This window comes from Neophocaena asiaeorientalis, unplaced genomic scaffold, assembly GCF_003031525.2.
Source record: "Neophocaena asiaeorientalis asiaeorientalis breed wild unplaced genomic scaffold, Neophocaena_asiaeorientalis_V1.1 scaffold240, whole genome shotgun sequence".
NCBI classification, from domain to species: Eukaryota; Metazoa; Chordata; class Mammalia; order Artiodactyla; family Phocoenidae; genus Neophocaena; species Neophocaena asiaeorientalis.
This window is the reverse complement of record NW_020185331.1, coordinates 298,675-317,529: the sequence shown is the minus strand read 5'-3', so window position 1 is coordinate 317,529 and position 18,855 is coordinate 298,675. Positions and strand designations below refer to the sequence as shown.

The 18,855-nt window shown below is 41.2% G+C and overlaps 1 protein-coding gene across 1 annotated transcript in view; it reads left to right on the top strand.

Moving 5' to 3' along the window:
• Positions 1–18,855, top strand: part of TLL2 (tolloid like 2) — a 128,215-nt gene that overhangs the window by 61,416 nt on the left and 47,944 nt on the right. Inside the window, exons 3-5 of the mRNA XM_024734994.1 lie at positions 704–781; positions 13,836–13,991; positions 15,868–15,985. Of these exons, the coding sequence (XP_024590762.1) occupies positions 704–781; positions 13,836–13,991; positions 15,868–15,985 (352 nt within the window). The remainder of the gene's footprint in view (positions 1–703; positions 782–13,835; positions 13,992–15,867; positions 15,986–18,855) is intronic.

Genomic DNA, 18,855 nt, shown 5'->3' with positions numbered 1-18,855 from the left:
TTAGGCACTGTCTGTCCTGTTCACTGCTGAATCCCTGCTGCCCTGGACTGTACCTGGTTCACAGTAGGTCTAATAATAGATGGTGACAGACCATCTTCCTGGTGGGGACAGATGTGAACCTGGTTTCTAGATGACGATACTAGCAAACGAGTACGTGCATCACTGCCCTTGACTGAGGCAGTGTCGGCAGAGTCTGATTTATAAAGTAAGCAGAGCAATTTCTAAAAGGAGACTCACACCCCAAAGAGGAAACCAGGATGCCAGTATAAGCCAAGGCAGCAGCAACTGTCACATCACATATTTAGGAGTGGCACTGGTGACGTCTCCCTGCATCCCGTGCGGGGGACTCCAGAACCAGAGAGTGTCCGGTTTGCGTTGGGCTTTCTCAGGGAGTTGGGGGTTAGGAAGCTGACTTTGGGATTCGCCTGTTAACTTTATATGTTTCACTCCAAGTGCCCTTGAACTGATAGAGGAGAGGCTACATTTATAATTTCTGAACTATGTTCATGGTTATAAGAAAGCAAGTTCTTTTTGGCCTGAGCATCGAGTACGGGCCCAGTCATCCTTTGTTAAACAGATCTTTACTGACCCACTGGCGATTCTGAGCATCCCCCAGGTGACCAGGTTTGTTCCCTCATCTCATGGTGCTGGTGCAAAGAAGGCTGGTGCGTCCTCACGTTTCTTTTCTTCTTTGTTCCTTTAGGTGGGCTTGGAGAGCAGCCATCTGAGAGCTGGTCGAATGCTACAGCCACGAATACCAGCAGTGAGGAAGCTAGAGAGGGTAATGTGAGGCCCCACCAGGCCTTGGGGTACTCTTTGCTTTTCAGTTGTTGTAAATTTCACATAACCTAGAATTTACCATTTTAACCATTTTAATGTGTGCCATTTCGGGGCATTAAGCACATATACAGTGCTGTACCACCATCACCACTGTCTAGTTCCAGTCTCACCCATTTCCCTCCCCCATCCCTGATCCTGGCTTTGGGAACCTTTTATTGTACCTTTTACTTTCAATCTTAGTCAACTAGAGGCAGTGAAGTCTGTAAATGAGGGGGCAGTGAGGCCTTTTGTTGAGTGGGGTGGGCCGTCTGCCAGAGAAAGGTATAAGGGTGGTATTTGGTTGCTCGGGGACTGGATGGCCTCCAGTTAGACTCTGGGCGTGATTTTTCTCTCTAGCCCTTGGCTGGCGAGCTGAAGGCCCTGAGGATGGAGAGGAGGGATGACGAGGCTTTGGGAACTAGGGGTCTGACAGAATGAGTGGGCCTGGAAAGCAAGAAAGGGAACTAAAGCTGGGGTGGGGACTGGGAGGCAGGTGTAGACTAGAGACCCCGTGAACAGTTGCGGCGGGGGGGGCTGTCTGTGGCAGGGGCCTGCCTGGAGGTACCACCTCTGCCTGTCTGCACACCAGCGCCCAGACACGCGTGCGCTCTCAGAGATTCTAGCCTGGAGATTATGGGAGGCGCCTCACTGGAAGCATCTCGGTTTTAGAGAAGGTTTTCCTGTTCAGAAGCTGTGCTGGAGGAGAAGGGCTGCTGGGCTTCTGTCTGGCCTGCATCCTGCAGAAATCAGGGCTTGTTGCCGACAAGGGCATTCCTTCTATTGATACATAAAATTAACTCAGAGCAAAATGAATCATTTTTAAATGCCAGAATCCTGTGTTTCAGGGATGCTTCTGTAGAGGTGAAGTACAAACCATTATTCACTTCATTTTATGTTCTTTCTTTAATGTTATTTTATATTTTACACACACAATATATATATAACTTCACAGTAATGTACAAATGTGATGATATCATCATATACTTTTCTTAGTGTTGTGTTTTTTTTTTCCCCTTTAATTTGGCTACCTCCTTCACTTCTTTTTTCCACATGTTACCCCTCTACTCTTCCCCAGGTAATGCATGCTAATAACTTTGTTTTCACCCTTTCGTATTTTTCTCCATGCACATATATTCACATATACACTGATGCAGAGATGTATACATATGCATATATAAACATACATATAAACACATAAACATATATACAGATATGTTTTGTCCTTTTTTTAAAAAAGGGATCATATTTGATACGTGTTTTTTATGCATTATGCTTTTCTCACTCATCAGTACCTCATGGAAAACCCCTCCAAGACACTTGTATAACTTCAATTTATTCTTTTGAATAGTTGCAAAATATTCCTGGTATGAATGGACCATAATTTATTCAATCCTTCTTTTATCAGTTAATAGTAACTTCAAGTTTTTGCCATCATAAACAATGTTGCAGTAAAATACCCGAATATAGATCCTTACACACTTAGTATGTTTTAAATAGATGTTGCTAAAATGCATTTCAAAAGGTGTAAGTGTGCTCCTTTCACCATGTCCTCCCTGGCACTAGGTATTATCAGTGTTTTTAATAATGGAAACGATAGCTTATTATTAGTTAATTTGTGTTTCTCTGACTCCTGGTGACTTTCAGCGTCTTTTCCTACCTTTGTCAGTGATCTGGGGGTGCACTTCTGTGACTCGCTTCTTCCTGTCCTTGGCCCATTTTCCTGTTGGCTTGCTGATCCCCTCTTAGCAGTCTGATCTCCTTTAGAGAGAGGCAGACTCTTCCACTCACAATCCCCACCACCACCATTTGACAAACGTGCATCTGATTTTAAGTCACACCAAGTATTGCTGGGACCGTGCGCAGGGCCCCTTTAAAATCTGTATTTTTCTGCTTTGCTTTCTCAAAGGTATTTTGACTTAGGCGTTTTCAGGCTCCCAGTCACCTGGTAAAATCCGTATCACTTCATTTTGGCCGCAGATGACCAGCACTTAGTGGTGAAAATGGACACAGGGTGTAAGGATGAAACCAGAAGGATTTGCCGTTACCCTTCAGTGATGTAGACGCCACACCTAATTTTTCCTTCACGATTTAAGGGATTTTTTATGGCGTGAAAACCACCCCCAAACTTAGTGACTTCAAACTGTGATCTGTTTGTCTCATGATTCTGTGCATTGACTGGGCTTTCGGGGGTGGGTCTTTGGCTGACGTCAGCTGGGGTCACTCACTTGATTACATTCATCTAGCAGCTGGGCTGGGCCGAGAGGGCCCAAAAAAGCTTTAGTCACATGTTTGGTGCCTCACTGTGCCTCCACATGCTGTCTTTCCACGTGGACCTTCACCATTTAGTTGTCTAAGGATTTTTTATAGCATGGTGGCTGGCTTGCCAGAGAGAGGAGACAGAAGCCACCAGTCCACTTAAGGCATGGACTCTGAATGCTACTTCTGCCACATTCTATTGGTCAAAACAAGCCAAAGGGCCAGCTCAGCTTCAAGGAAAAGAAAATAGATTCCACCCCTTAATGTGAGAAGTGGCATGAACTTACAGGGATGAGAGCTGTGGCCATATTTGGAGACCATCTACTGCCTTCCCTCCCTGCATCTTTCCTGCTCACCAGCAATAGCTACCGTCAGAATTTTTAATATTAAGATTTACTGTTCTTTTGGGTGTCATATGACCCAACCAAATAAACTTGAACAGTCAGACACACTTGGGTTTGCATCCCAGCAAGCCACTTAGTAGTCACAACCTTGGATAAGTTATCCAGCTCTTCATCTAAGGTTTGGAGAGAATTAGAAACAATATTTATGCAAAGCGCATCGCCATGTGTCTGGAACTTAAAAGGTACCCAATGAGTGTAGCTCTTCCCCTTCTCTCTCTCCACCTTCACCTCCAAGAATTAGATTATCCAGCACGGAAAGTGCATCGTCCACCTCTGGACTGGGATTTCACAGCTGTTTAACAGCTGCACAGAAACGCCATTACGGAAGACAGGAAGGAACAACGCTCCCGCAGCCCATTACAATTCTGCCTCTGGTTGGGTTGTACACGGTGCTCACACTGTGACGAGAGATCTTCTTGGGTGTCTTAAGGAGGATGATGACAGCACTGCCCCACCCATGCTGCACACCCCTGCAGCTGGCTACATCCATAGTCTGCAGCCCCTCAAACGATCCTGGTGTGTTTCAAGAGGATAATGTCAAGGTTAGGCCAGTCCCTTCACTCTGTATTACAGCAGCAGACGAGCAGGTCTTTAAGCATCCAGGGTGAGCCTGAGGAGGAAGGAGACCCCCAAGGTGAGGTGAAGGCCATCCCTTCTAGCTTGTTCCCCCAGCCTTCCCATCTGTCCCTCCAGGACACTGTCAGGTGCCAGCCTGGGTGCCTCTTGTTTTTGTTTGAATTAAAGATAAGGCAAGTTGTGCCAATCTCAGATTCCCCTTTAATCAGAACCCACCCCGCTTCCACCACCCCCAGAAAAAGGGACCGCCTAAGCAGGAGAAAGGATCTGAGGGAAGCCCCTGGTCGGCTGGCTGCAGGACCAGGTGTATTTCCTGGCATTATGTTGCCCCCCTCAGCCCTGATGGCGGGGATTTGTGCTTCCAGCTTTGGGGAGGTCTGGGGGGCTTGGGGAATTGCTCACTCGGCACCCCTTGGCAGACTGGTCTGAGGAGCCTTCCTACCCTGGAGATGAGAGCTCAGCATGCATTTCGGGGCCGATAATGGGATTAATGAAATGGAGTGTGTAACTGTTCCTCAAATGAAGCTGCGACTATTTTGGTAAAGCCTGATTTCCAGAACCATATTCATAAAAGAGAATGGACCTTTCACTTTCTGTAGCAGTCCCTAAGGGCTCTGTGCTGCAGCAAATAATAATGGAATCAGGTTGCACCAGAGAGCAGGGATCCCTCAAACTTGGGCACAGAGCCTCACCTGAACCCCTGAATGTCACTTATGTCAGCATATCTGGGTGTAACCATTGAACCTGACTTTAGGCATTCTTTCTAGCCTGTCCCCAAATGCAGATGTCATGGTGATAACTGCAGCTCTCGTGGAGCCCTTACACAGCAGACGTTTGATGTTCATTGCCTGGTTCCATGCCCATGACACCACCATGCAGCAGGAAGGAGATCTCAGGGGACAGTGGCTCGTCTAGAGCCACACAGGTAGTGAATGGCAGCATTTACCTTGAGCCTAAGTCCCCCTGACCCTGAATCTCTTGCTCTTAATCTTTGGGCTACATCAGTGGTTCTCAGACTTCCTTATGCATCCGAATCACCTGGGGAGCCTGAAAAAGCACAGATGCCTTGACAGTCCTCTAGGCCAATTGAGTCCCAATCTCAGGGCAGGGGGGCGGACACCAGAATTTTTTAAAAGCTTCCTGATTGAATCCAATGTGCAGCCAGGTTTGGGAACCATCGTGCCGAATAATCCACAGTCTGCCCCTTTACTGAGCCTTTCAAGATCGCCACAGGCAAGGTGCGAATTTGCCCATCACCCGTGGGGTGAGGGTTATGCAGATGGCGGGACTAGTCAGGGTGTTTACTTCCAGTGTAGGAGGGACTGGTTGACTAATCGAAAATCCGCAGTTCCTTGCTTGAGGAGGCTGTGCCGTTTATAATACGGCTGTGCCTTCAGCTGGAAACGGAACATCAAATAACTATGGCAGATTTTCAGAGAGGATAGGGTACACTCCCAGAGTCAGAGAATTTAAATGGACTTTATCCCCCAGCCCACCCCGCCCCCAGCATGTTAAATCCCTTCAGACACCCCTGAAGGGAGTCCTCCTCTGCATTTGCTCCTCTTCAGATGCAGGCCTCTTGGACCATAATAAATAATTACATCCTTCTATTTGGACTCCAATTCCAGATAGTAGTAATCCAAGAAAATCCAATAATGACAGTTGCATTAAGATCCTTCTTCCAGGCTAAGCAGAACATCTGTTTAGACATGTTTTTAATCGGCAAATGCTTCCTGTGTTGCGTCCTCAGCAAATTAAATTTCTCACTGGACCGAGGGGGAAGCTGTCATTCAATAACCCATCTCTGGAAATTACACCCCAGTCTCTCTCCAGGTGCACTTAAGATTTTCCCATGCTGACTCGGCTGCACCAGGCCCTAACATTACTGGGTCACATGTATATATAGCACAGCTTCTCTGAGAAACATTGGATTTCTTAGTGTTAGTCCCTCAGATAGAGAAGTATTGATATTTTTGCCCATTCTCCAAAGGAGAGTTGGCGGCGGAGGAAAATTAAGAGACTTGTTGAAAACCGTATGGGAAATAACAAACTTCCACTTGCTACATCACTGCCTGTGATTACTTAAGACAGGATACTCAGGATTTAAACATTAAGGACTTCAGGGCTGCCAACATTTTGGAGAGGTTTCTGCCGCAGAATTGTTTGGACTGTTGGGTTGTTTATTTTTAGAATAACTCATCCATTCTTTAACTAATTGATTCAAAATCCAAGAGCACCGAATGCTTACCACCAGCCAGACACTGTGCTGGGTATGAATAGAGTGGTGAATGAGCCAACCACAGTCCCTGCCCCCATGGAGCTTCCAGTCTACTGGGGCAACTCACATTTGAAATCTGGATGCAATTTGTAGTCCTGGGCTGGGAGAGCAAGTTAGAATATCTGTAGAGACCAAGCAGGTAATGTCAATGGGTGAAATGCCTGGATGGGACCCTGAGGAGTGGGAGGTAGATTCTAGCAACCAGGAAAACGTGTACCCTGACTGTAGAGAGCAGGTGCTACTTAACTGCTATGGGTTGTAAATGATGGAAGATGGGCCCACTGTTGCCAGATCTTTCCATTTTTAAAGAAAAACTAGAAAATCTGGATTTTTATGTGAAATTCCTTGATTTTTAAAAGTTGGCTTCTCAAATGAGAAGCCAACTTTGTTTTTAAACAAAACAAAACAAAAACCCAAAGTGTAGGCCAAAAGCATCCAGGCCAAACAAAACACATCTGTGGGTTGGGTTTATCCCAAGAGCTGCATGTGTGTGACTTTTGATCTAGAAATTCTAGCAGTAAAACAATTATGTTCAAGCTTAAAAATGTGTTATATGCCAACTTTCTTGTTCTGGCAACTGAACTGGCAGGGACCCCTTTTACAAACATAGAACTACTGGAAAAAAATATAACCTTCCTCTTACTCCAAATTAAAAATACAGAGTCAAGCTCAAAGAAAAGATAGGGAAATTGTCATTATCAGAAAAGAACAGGGAACATAAACCCATGAAACTAAGCTTCAGATGGTGGCAAAAGTGTGCAGAGGGCACTGAGACTGGGCCAGGATTTGGGGTACTGAGGGCTGGTGGTTTTTTTATGCCCATGTAACAGCTATATAGGTTCAGGATTTGTGGCCTTGGTCCCATGTGAGACAGGAAGTGGAGACTGAGATCTTGCATAAAATGAACTCCTTCAGAGAGCTTCCTAATCATTAAAAAAGAAAGAAAGAAAGAAAAAGAGAGAGAGAGAGAGAGAAAGAAAGAAGAAAGAAAAAAAAAGAAAGAAAGAAAAAAAAAGACTAGAAAAACTCTGTCCGGTGGCTGAAAGAAGGGGCAAGAAATCTTGCTATCTTTCCTAGGTTCTAAGTGGGGGTAAAAACATATCTTCTATGAGAAACTGAATCCCAAAGCCTGTTCCTGAGACAGGTATAAGTTCTCAAATTTCATTTCCAATGTATGGAAACCATAAACTTAGAAATTAACATAAAAATTGATCTAGGAACCATAGAATCCCAAGAGCCCTGAAAAAATGAAAATCAGGGTCACATTCATTGCTGAGGGCATATGAGACTCTTGCAGAAAGGAATAACCCTCCCCCACAAAATGAACTTTAACTAAAAACATTAGAAACACAAAAAGTTAATCCATGAAGGATAATCAACAGAGACAATAACTTGGAGAATTAGTACCCCAAGATGCAGAAATAATAGAACAATCTGTGTGAGATTAAATAGGTATACATAAAATGACTAAAGAGCCAATGGGAGAATTTGAAACTATTGTGTGGGAAAAAAAGAACAGATCAATTTAGAAGCCACTAAATAGGGCTTTTGGTAATGATAACTGTATTTATTGAAACTGGAATGGGATAAATAGTATATTGAACACAACTGAAGAGAGAATTATTGAAATATAAAATAGATCTGAGGGGGAGGAGCTTCAAGATGGCGGAAGAGTAAGACATGGAGATCACCTTCCTCCCCACAAATACATCAGAAATACACCTACATGTGGAACAACTCCTGCAGAACACCTACTGAATGCTGCAGAGGACCTCAGACCTCCCAAAAGGCAATAAACTCCCCACGTGCCTGGGTAGGGCAAAAGAAAAAAAGAAAAAAGAGATACAAAAGAATAGGAATGGGACCTGTACCAGTGGGAGGGAGCTGTGAAGGAGGAAAGGTTTCCACACACTAGGAAGCCCCTTCATGGGCAGAGACTGCGGGTGGCGGAGAGGGGAAGCTCTGGAGCCATGGAGGACAGCGCAGCCACAGGGGTGCGGAGGGCAAAGTGGAGAGATTCCCACACAGAGGATTGGTGCAGACCAGCACTCACCAGCCCGAGAGGCTTGTCTGCTCACCTTCCGGGGCGGGGGTTGGGGGGGCTGGGAGCTGAGGCTTGGGCTTCGGAGGTAATCACAGTCCTCTTGCACTGTTGGTGGGAATGTAAATTGATACAGCCACTATGGAGAACAGTATGGAGGTTCCTTAAAAAACTAAAAATAGAAGTACCATATGACCCAGCAATCCCACTACTGGGCATATACCCTGAGAAAACCATAATTCAAAAAGACATGTACCACGATGTTCATTGCAGCACGATTTATAATAGCCAGGACATGGAAGAAACCTAAGTTGACCATCGACTGATGAATGGATAAAGAAGATGTGGCACATACATACAATGGAATATTACTAAGCCATAAAAAATGAAATTGACTTATTTGTAGTGAGGTGGATGGACCTAGAGTCTGTCATATAGAGTGAAGTAAGTCAGAAAGAGAGAAACAAATACCATGTGCTAACACATATATATGGAAACTAAAAAAAAGAAAAAATGGTTCTGAAGAACCTAGGGACAGGACAGGAATAAAGATGCAGATGTAGAGAATGGACTTAAGGACACGGGGAAGGGGGAAGGGTAAGCTGGGACGAAGTGAGAGAGTGGCATGGACATATATACACTACCAAATGTAAAATCGATAGCTAATGGGAAGCTGCCACATAGCACAGGGAGATCAGCTCAGTGCTTCGTGACCACTGAGAGGGGTGGGATAGGGAGGGTGGGAGGGAGAGCAAGAGGGAGGAGATATGGGGATATGTGTATATGTATGGCTGATTCACTTTGTTATAAAGCAGAAACTAACACACCATTTTAGAGCAATTGTACTCCAATAAAGATGTTAAAAAAACAAACAGGGCTTCCCTGGTGGCGCAGTGGTTGAGAGTCTGCCTGCCAGTGCAGAGGACACGGGTTCGAGCCCTGGTCTGGGAGGATCCCACATGCCGCAGAGCGACTGGGCCTGTGAGCCACAACTACTGAGCCTGCGCGTCTGGAGCCTGTGCTCCACAACAAGAGAGGCCGTGACAGTGAGAGGCCCGCGCACCGCGATGAAGAGTGGCCCCCGCTTGCCGCAACTAGAGAAAGCCCTCGCACAGAAACAGAGACCCAACACAGCCAAAAATAAATAACGAATGATTCTAAAAAAAAAAATTAAAAAAAAACAAAACAAACAAAAAAAACAAACAGAAAACCAAAGTAGTTCTAGAAGTTGTAGACACTGTAATAAGGCAAGAAAAAGAAATTAAAGGCATACAAATTGGAAAGGAAGAAATAAAACTGTTCTGATTTCCAAATGACATGTTTGTCTATGTAGAAGATCTCAAGGAATCTACCACAAACAAACAACTCCTAGAACTAATTAGTGAGTTTAAGAAGATGGCAGAATACAAGACCAAAACACAGAAAAATGCTTATATTTCTAATAATTAATGTGCAGAAACCAAAATTAAAAACACAATACCATTTATAATCACTCAACAAAAATGAAATACTTATACACTTTAAAAAACATGTATAATATTTGTGTACTGAAAATTACACAATGCTGGTGAAAGAAATAAAGACCTACAGAAATGGAGAGAAATACCATGTCCATGGATTGGAAGGAAGACTCAATATAATAAAGATGCCATTTCTCTCCAAATTGATCTGTAGTTTTAATGTAGTTCCCATTAAAATCTCAACATTTTTTTTTGTAGACATAGATAAGCTTACCCTAAAATTTATATGGAAAGACACAAAATTCATATGGAAACATAGCTAAAACAATGGAAAAGAAGTCTAAAATGAGAGTAATCACTCTGCCTGATATTAAGGCTTACTACAGGCCTTCCTCAGTATCCCTGGGGGATTGGTTTCAGGACCCTTCATGGATACCAAAATCTGTGGATGCTTAAGCACCTTACATAAAATGGCATAGTATTTACATATAAACTATGCACATCCTCCCATATACTTCAAATCATCTCCAGATTACTTTTAATACCTAATGCATTGTAAATACTACATATTTGCTGGTGCATGGCAAATTCAAGTTTTGCTTTTTGGAACTCTCTGGAATTAAAAATATACTTTTGATCCACAGTTGGTTGACTCTCCAATGTTAAACCCAGGGGTATGGAGGGCTGACTGTATATAATTACAGTAATAAGACAGTGTTATATTACCAGAGAGATAAACACATTGATCAATGGAACATACTAGAGAACCCAGAAATAAACCCTATTACTATATGACCCAGCATATTGGGTATTTATCTCAGAGAAATAAAAATCTTCACAAAAACACCTGTTCATGAATATTCATAACAGGTTTGTTTGTAAGAGCTGGAAACAACCCAGATGTCCTTCAACAGGTAAATGGTTAAACAAACTGTGTATTACTCAACAATAAAAGGAACCTATTGATACATGCAACAACTTGGATGAATCTCCAGGGAATTGCACTGAGTGAGAAAAGCCAATTCCCAAAGGTTATACATTGTAGGATTCCATTTAAATAATATTCTTCAAATGAAAACATTTTTGCAATGGAGAACAGATTAGTGGTTGAGAGTGTAGGGATGGGTTGGGAGGGAGGGGAAGGGAGGTGGATGTGATTTTAAAATGACAATATGAGGGATCCTTATGGTGATGGAACTATTCAGTATCTTGAATGTGGTGGTAGGTACACAAACCTATACATGTTATAAAACCGTGTAGAACTAGACACACACACACACACACACACACACACAAGTATACGTAATGGTGGGGAAATCTGAATGAGATCAGTAGATGTCCATATCCCAGTTGTAATACTGTATTATAGTTTCATGAAATATTTCTATTGGGGGAAACAGAGTAAAGGGTATACAAAGTCTCTCAGTATTATTTCTTGCAACTTCATGTAGATCTACAATTATTTCAAAAATTTTTCAATTTACAAAAACTATTTCATATACAGTAAAAAAGTAATATTGAACCTCAACATTATGACCATTGCAAAACTTGTTTTATTGTTTCTTGTGGGAAATGTATTGCTCACAGAATAACACCTATTGAATGACTCATTTAAAACAAAACATAATTACACAAAAAGATTGAAAATATGTAGATGCAGAAAAGTTATATGAGGCAAATACTAATCAAAATAAAACTGGCATAGCAATATTAATATCAGTCAAAATAATCTTCATTATGGATGAACATTATTACAGATAAAGAAGGTATTTATGATGAAAGAAGCAATTTAGCTGGAACATTTAACAATCCTTAACTTGTCTTGTTTAACCAGCATAGCCTTGAACAATATGAAGGAAAAATTAAAAATAAAGGAGAGGGCTTCCCTGGTGGCGCAGTGGTTGAGAGTCCGCCTGCCGATGCAGGGGACACGGGTTCGTGCCCCGGTGTGGGAGGATCCCACATGCCGCGGAGCGGCTGGGCCCGTGAGCCATGGCCACTGAGCCTGCGCGTCCGGAGCCTGTTGCTCCGCAACGGGAGAGGCCACAACAGTGAGAGGCCCGCGTACCGAAAAAAAAAAATAAATAAAGGAGAAGATGACAGTTCACAGGCTTAGTTCTCAAGGTTGTTTAAAACACTTTTCTCGGTAGCAGAGACACTAAGGAGCCAAAAACATTTGTAAGCAGAATATTTGAACAACATATGTAGCACCCTTCAACCATCAATTTTGGAAACTGACGCACATTATTTCAAGGTTATAAGGAATATTTATAAAAACGATCACGTAGTGGGCTACAAAGCAAGGCTCAAAACAACAAAGAATTGATACCTTGGAGCATGGGCCACCATCCATGGCCAGAAGGCCAAATCCAGCCTGCCATCTGTTTTTGCAAATAAAATGTTATTGGAACACAGCCATACCCATTCATTTACACAGTGTCTACGGGTGCTTTCACACTATAATAGCAGAGTTGGGTGGTTGCAATAGTGAATATATTAACCACAAAACTTAAAATATTTACTATCTGGCTTTTTACAGAAAACGTTTGCTGACCTGTGCCTTGGAGAATAGGTCCTTGGAACACAAAGCAATGTTAGACATCAATAACACACACAGAGAGACAAATGTTTAGAAATTAAAAATCACACCTCTAAATAATCCAAGGATCAAAGAACAAAGTCCAAATAGAACTTACAGAATATATCAAAGTCTAACATTGAAATGTACATGTCAAAAGATGGGATGCAGGCAAAGAGGAACTCAGAGAAATTTTAGTATTAAAATGGTAATATTAGAATGTAAGAAAGATTGAAAATTAATGTGCCAAACATTCAACTCAAGAAGCTAGAAAAGGATGGCCGATTGATTTGTTACAAAGGTGCCAAGACAATTCCATGGGGGAAAAACTAGTCTTTTCATCAAACGATGCTAGTACAACTGGATATTGCATAAAAAAAGAATGAAATTAGACCCCTACCTCACACCATATACAAAAATTAACTCAAAATGATTGAAGAGCTAAATACAAGAGCAAAAAGTATAGAACTAAACATAGATATAAATCATTATGAGTTTGGATTAAGCTGTACAGGTACACCTCAGAAATATTGTAGGTTCGGTTCCAGACTACCGCAATAAAATGAATATGGCAATAAAGTGAGTTGCACAAATTTTTGGTTTCTCACTGCATATAAAAGTTATGTTTACAATATACGGTAGTTTATTAAGTGTGCAAAAGCATTATGTCTGAAAAAATAATGTACATACCTTAATTTAAAAATACTGCTAAAAAATGTTAACCATCACCTGACAATTCAGGGTTGCCAAAAACCTTCAATTTGTAAAAAACACACAATAAAGTGAAGCACAATTAAACAAGGTATGCCTGTAATTTATTATATATGATACAAAAAGCCAACAAAAAAATGCATAGATTAGACTTCATCAAAATTAAAAACTTTTGTGCTTCAAAGGACAGTATCATAAAAATGAAAAGACAATCTATAGAATCGAAGAAAATATTTGCAGATCATATATCTGATAAGGGTCTGGTATCCAGAATATATAAAGAATAATTATAACAACAATAAAAAACAACACAATTAAGAAATGGACAAAAGATTTGAATAGACATTTCTCCAAAGAAGATATACGAATGACTAGTAAGCACACGAAGAGACATTCAACACCATTAGTCATTAGGGAAATGTAAATCAGAACCACAATGAGATGCCACCCGCTTCACACCCATTAGGATGGCTATAATCAAAAAGATTGATGATAACAAGTGTTGACGAGGATGTGGAGACACTGGAACCCTGATGCTTTGCTGGTGGGAATGTAAAATGATGCAGCTCCTTTGGAAAATAGTCTGATAGTCCTCTAAAAGGTTAAACATAGAATTACTATATGCCCCAACAATTCCACTCTTTGGCAAATACCCAAGAGAACTGAAAATATATGTCCACACAAAGTAAATGGCATCATGACTCTCTTGCAGACGGCAAGGAGAATGCTATGCTTCCACAGAGCCCTGGGACCTTGCATGCTGGAGCTGAGACCTTCTCTCCCCGGGTCCGAAGAGCTACAACCTCAAGGACAGAGAGGATATGGCCAGGAGGGGTCATCCCCTATGTCATTGGAGGGAACTTCACCGGTCAGTAGCTCCAAATGAGGCCTGGTTTGGGGCTGGGTGATTTGTCTTCCTAGGTGGGCAAAGTCCTCCCAGGAAGGACTTAGGTGAGATGGAACAGACGCCGGAGCCATAGCAGTCCCCCTGCTGAAGCTCCCTCTTCCCCACAGGGTCTAGTGCTGTCGACCTGAGGAAACTGCAGTCTCTGTTGGTGCTATGTCCTCAAAAGTGGTCACCTGGTCCCTGAGGCTTCATGCAGGGGGTGACCCTGGTGGAGTCCCCGCCCTCCTTCCTGACAGCATCCATGCCCTTGGTTCCGTTGCACTCCCATGGCATTAACCCAGGGCCACCAGTGCCAGATCCTTAATTAGGTGCTGGTGATAAAAATATGACTAAGATGTCATCCTGCTCTCAAGGGGCCCTCAGCCCTAATAAGAGAGAGAGAGATGTGTTCCTAAAGAATTAAAATGTGGGAATTGTCATCAGCTACTAACTTTTGCTCCTTGGTGTCTTAACCATGTTCTTTCAGACCTGGTGTGCTTTTCTGGCCAAAGATTTATATAATCTTCCAAATTAACTAATTTTATATAGAGAACTTTGTTTACACAGAGATATTTTTTATTAGTAGGATTGCCATTTTGGTGAGTAATTGCTCTAAAAACAATTTTAACTAAAAGTGTCAAGACGTCACTTGACACTTGGATGGCTAAGTTACTCTTTCTTCTATATGTATGTTTTGGGGGGACATTATGACACCACACCTGCATCTTCTACACTATGATGGGAGCCTCCCAATGGTTCGTTGGTTTGTTTTTTGCAACAAAGTGTTTCTAGAATTCAGACCCAATCTCCAACCATCTTGTGTACTTCCCAAACAGCTATTTTTCTAGATCCTTCTCATTGCTTCTAGCAAAATCAAAATACAGTAGTAGTATTTATTTCAGATTGATAGATTTTGAAAAGAATACTTATTGACTAGATGAAACTATCAGCCTAGAGTTTACAACTACTTTATTCTTGCTCCCAATTTACTTATTGCTTTTCCAATTTCTAATCAGGGAAATATGAAGAAAGGTTCAGAGGAAGTATGAAATTCATCTGTTTTCAAAGGACTTGCAGAAAATTAGGCTCAAGGATCCCCCAGCAAGACTAAGTGAGAGAGTGGCATGGACATATATACACTACCAAATGTAAAATAGATAGCTAGTGGGAAGCAGCCTCGTAGCACAGGGAGATCAACTCGGTGCTTTGTGTCCACCTAGAGGGGTGGGAAAGGGAGGGTAGGAGGGAGACATAAGAGGGAGGAGATATGGGGATATATGTATATGTATAGCTGATTCACTTTGTTATACAGCAGAAACTAACACACCATTGTAAAGCAATATACTCCAATAAAGATGTTAAAAAATGAATGATACAACAGGATTATTATATTTGACAAAAAAGGAACCCCCAGCAAACACTGAACCCCAATGCAAAAGTAGCATGAATGTACATGCAAATAGAATTTATAGAGCATATGGGAATACCGTCCTATAGGTATAAAATAGAATGAAGGGGTGGAATGCAGTGCTGGTGATTTACTTCAAGAGCCTAAAATTGCCAAATTGAATAACCTGAGTAACATTTTTTAAAATTTAGAAAAGTACTTTCAATACAAAGGAAAAGTTGGGAAGCTGGGGACATTTTGAAAAATCTATTTTTACCCTCTCCCCCAATTCACAAACTCCTACTCTCAACGTTTTGGTAATTCAGGAAAGTTATATTGTATTCTTAGCTAGGGAAATCCTTAGTCCTAGTTCATATTTATTCTGGGTCACCCAAATGAGCTTTTTTTGATCATTAGAACATGCTTTGTTGTCAGCCAGCATCTAAGGAAGGTATGGACCTGTCATTTCAGGAAGCCAGAGAGCCATTTTTAAGCAGGCCATGAGACACTGGGAAAAGCACACCTGTGTGACCTTCATAGAGAGGACGGATGAAGAAAGCTTTATTGTGTTCAGTTACAGAACCTGTGGGTAAGTGAAAGCAAGTTCACCTCAGTGGAATCTGAGGCAGACAAGTCAGATGGCTCATGAGTCTTGAATTTTCTCTCTAAAACAAAGTGTTTCCAATATGCTGTAATATATAGAAGCCCAGCATTTGTCAGAAACTCTTCTTGCCCTCAATGAACTCACAATCCAGGGACAAAGTAGGTAGGTCAAGAGGAAGACTCCAGAATGACAAGGTGTCTGTATCTCCTGTCATGGGAGCAGTTGAAGGAATTGGGAGTGTTTCATACAAAGTGGTTCTGAACCACCTTGGGGCCAGTGATTCCACTGAGAATCTGATGAAGCTATGGGCTCCCTCATTATGGATGTACATATATGCAAAATTCTTCATGTAATTTTGTGGGCTCCATGGGCTTACAGACTTCCTCCAGAAAACATAACAAATAATAAGATGACTGGATTATGACTATCTGTTATGCCAATAAATGTAAGTGTGATATACTCTCCTATTGAAAGGAAAAGTTTCCCATATTAGTTCAAAAACTTAAACCCAACTACATGCTGTATACATGAGATGACTACTGAAGAACATGATCCAGAAAGGTTTAAAAGTAAAAGGTAAGAAGGCATACAGGCAAATACCAACAAAAATAAAGCTGGGGTCACAATTCTAGTTGTAGACAGGCTTTTTTGTTGTTGTTGTTTTTTAAGTCAGAAAGTACTAAAAAAAAAAATGGTGAGACACTTTATAATGAGAAAGAATTCAAACTACGGTGAGAATATAACAGTCATAAATCTTTATGCACCAAATAGCATAGCATTAAGAGTCATAAAACAAGCCCCAGGGGTTTCAAGGGTAAACTGAGAGAAACACCAGCAGCAGAGGACTTTATTTCATGTCTGTGAACCCAAGTAGATCAATGTCAAGTTGACCAAAAAATAAGTAGAGATTTGTAGAGGACTGGAAGAATATAATCAGTAGAGTTGATCCTATGGATCAGATTCTATAACCTGACAACACATGTTTTAAATGCCTACTGAATGTTTATAGACATTGCCCATCTGTTAAGTATTAAGAACACCTCAATGGGCTTCCCTGGTGGCGCGGTGGTTGAGAGTCCGCCTGCCGATGCAGGGGACACGGGTTCGTGCCCTGGTCTGGGAAGATCCCACATGCTGTGGAACGGCTGGGCCCGTGAGCCATGGCCGCTGAGCCTGCGCGTCCGGAGCCTCTGCTCTGCACCGGGAGAGGTCACAACGCTGAGAGGCCCGCGTACCGAAAAAAAAAAAAAAAAAAAGAAAAGAACACCTCAATGAATTCTAAAAGGCAGAGATAACATTAAAATATTCTCTGATTGCAAAGCAGTGAAACTGGACATAACATAATAACAACCAAAGATAGAATAAATACTCCTGCATTACCTGGTAAGTTAAAAGTTCCCTTTTTTACAACTCTTAGGTCATAAAGAAATCTGGATTAAAATGATAAGAAGTCTAGATAATGAAAGCCCTACAATTCAAAATTGAAGAGATCTGGGTAAAGCTATGTCCATAAGAAAATCCACAGCCTCAGATATCCACATCACTAAGAATGACAATGAAATATTCAATTCAAAGACATAAGCAAATAAATACATAAAACCCACCACCACGACAAAACAAACCTAATGAGAGCAGAAGAAAATGGACAAGGTAACACATTATAGGACTGATAAATTGAAGAGTAAATTCTTTGAATAAACAAACAAACAGCTGTAGACAAACTACTTACTCGTTAGTCTAAGACAAAAAAGTGACAATGCAGAAATATACAAAATCAGACATGCAAAAGGGGGAAATAACCACAGATTCAGCAGAATCATAAAAGAGTACTTTATAAAACTCTAAGGCAAGAAATGTGGAAATCTGGATAATGTGAATGACTTCAAGGTAAATATAAAGGGCTGGCACAGGCCAGTAACTGAAAGAAATCAGAAAATTGACAGAAAAACTTTCTCCCCCACGCCTCCAATCTAGAGTTTCACAGATGAATTCTTTCAAAACTTCAAGGAACAGATTATTCTGGTACTATTTAAGTTTTTTAGAGCATAAAAGAACACTTTCTTCCAATTTACTTTTAATGAAGTATCATGGCATTGCTACCCCCTAATGAAAAAGATGGCACCAAGGAAGAAAATTATAGACTCATCTAACTTATGAACAGCCATGAAAAATAGAATAGAAGAGTAGGCTGCCAAGAAGGTTTATCTAAGGAATACAAGACTAGCTCAACATTAGGAAATCTGTTTGCATTATTCAACATATTGATAGATCAAAGGAGATAAGCCATATTCATGTCTCAATAGATGTTAAAAGGCGTCTGCACATTTCGACATGCCTTTGTTGTTTTAAAAAAGTAGTCAAGGTAGTACAAGAAGAGATGTCAAGGATAGATCCTTGGCTTACACACACACACACACACACACACACACACACACACACACACACACACACATATCCCCAAAGCACATTTCATGTTTATCAGAGATAATTCTAGAAGCATTTCTGTTAGTCAGGAACAAGTCAAAGATGTTCATGATCACCACAATTATTTAACATTTTTTTCTGGAAATAATAGCTAATGTAATTTGACAAGAGAAAGAGATAAACACAATGAATATTGGCAGGAACAAGCCAGTGTTTGTATTGTTTGAAGTTAACGTAATGTGTGCCTAAAAAACTCAGAAAATCAATTGAAGAACTATCAGAAACAAAAGGAGACCCTATTAAAGTGACTGACTACAAAATTAATAAACAGAAAATTAATTACTTTTCCTTTAATGAAATAATTTGATATACTTTCATAATGGAGAAAATCACAACTTTACTAGAAACATAGTAGATAATACATTTAAGAA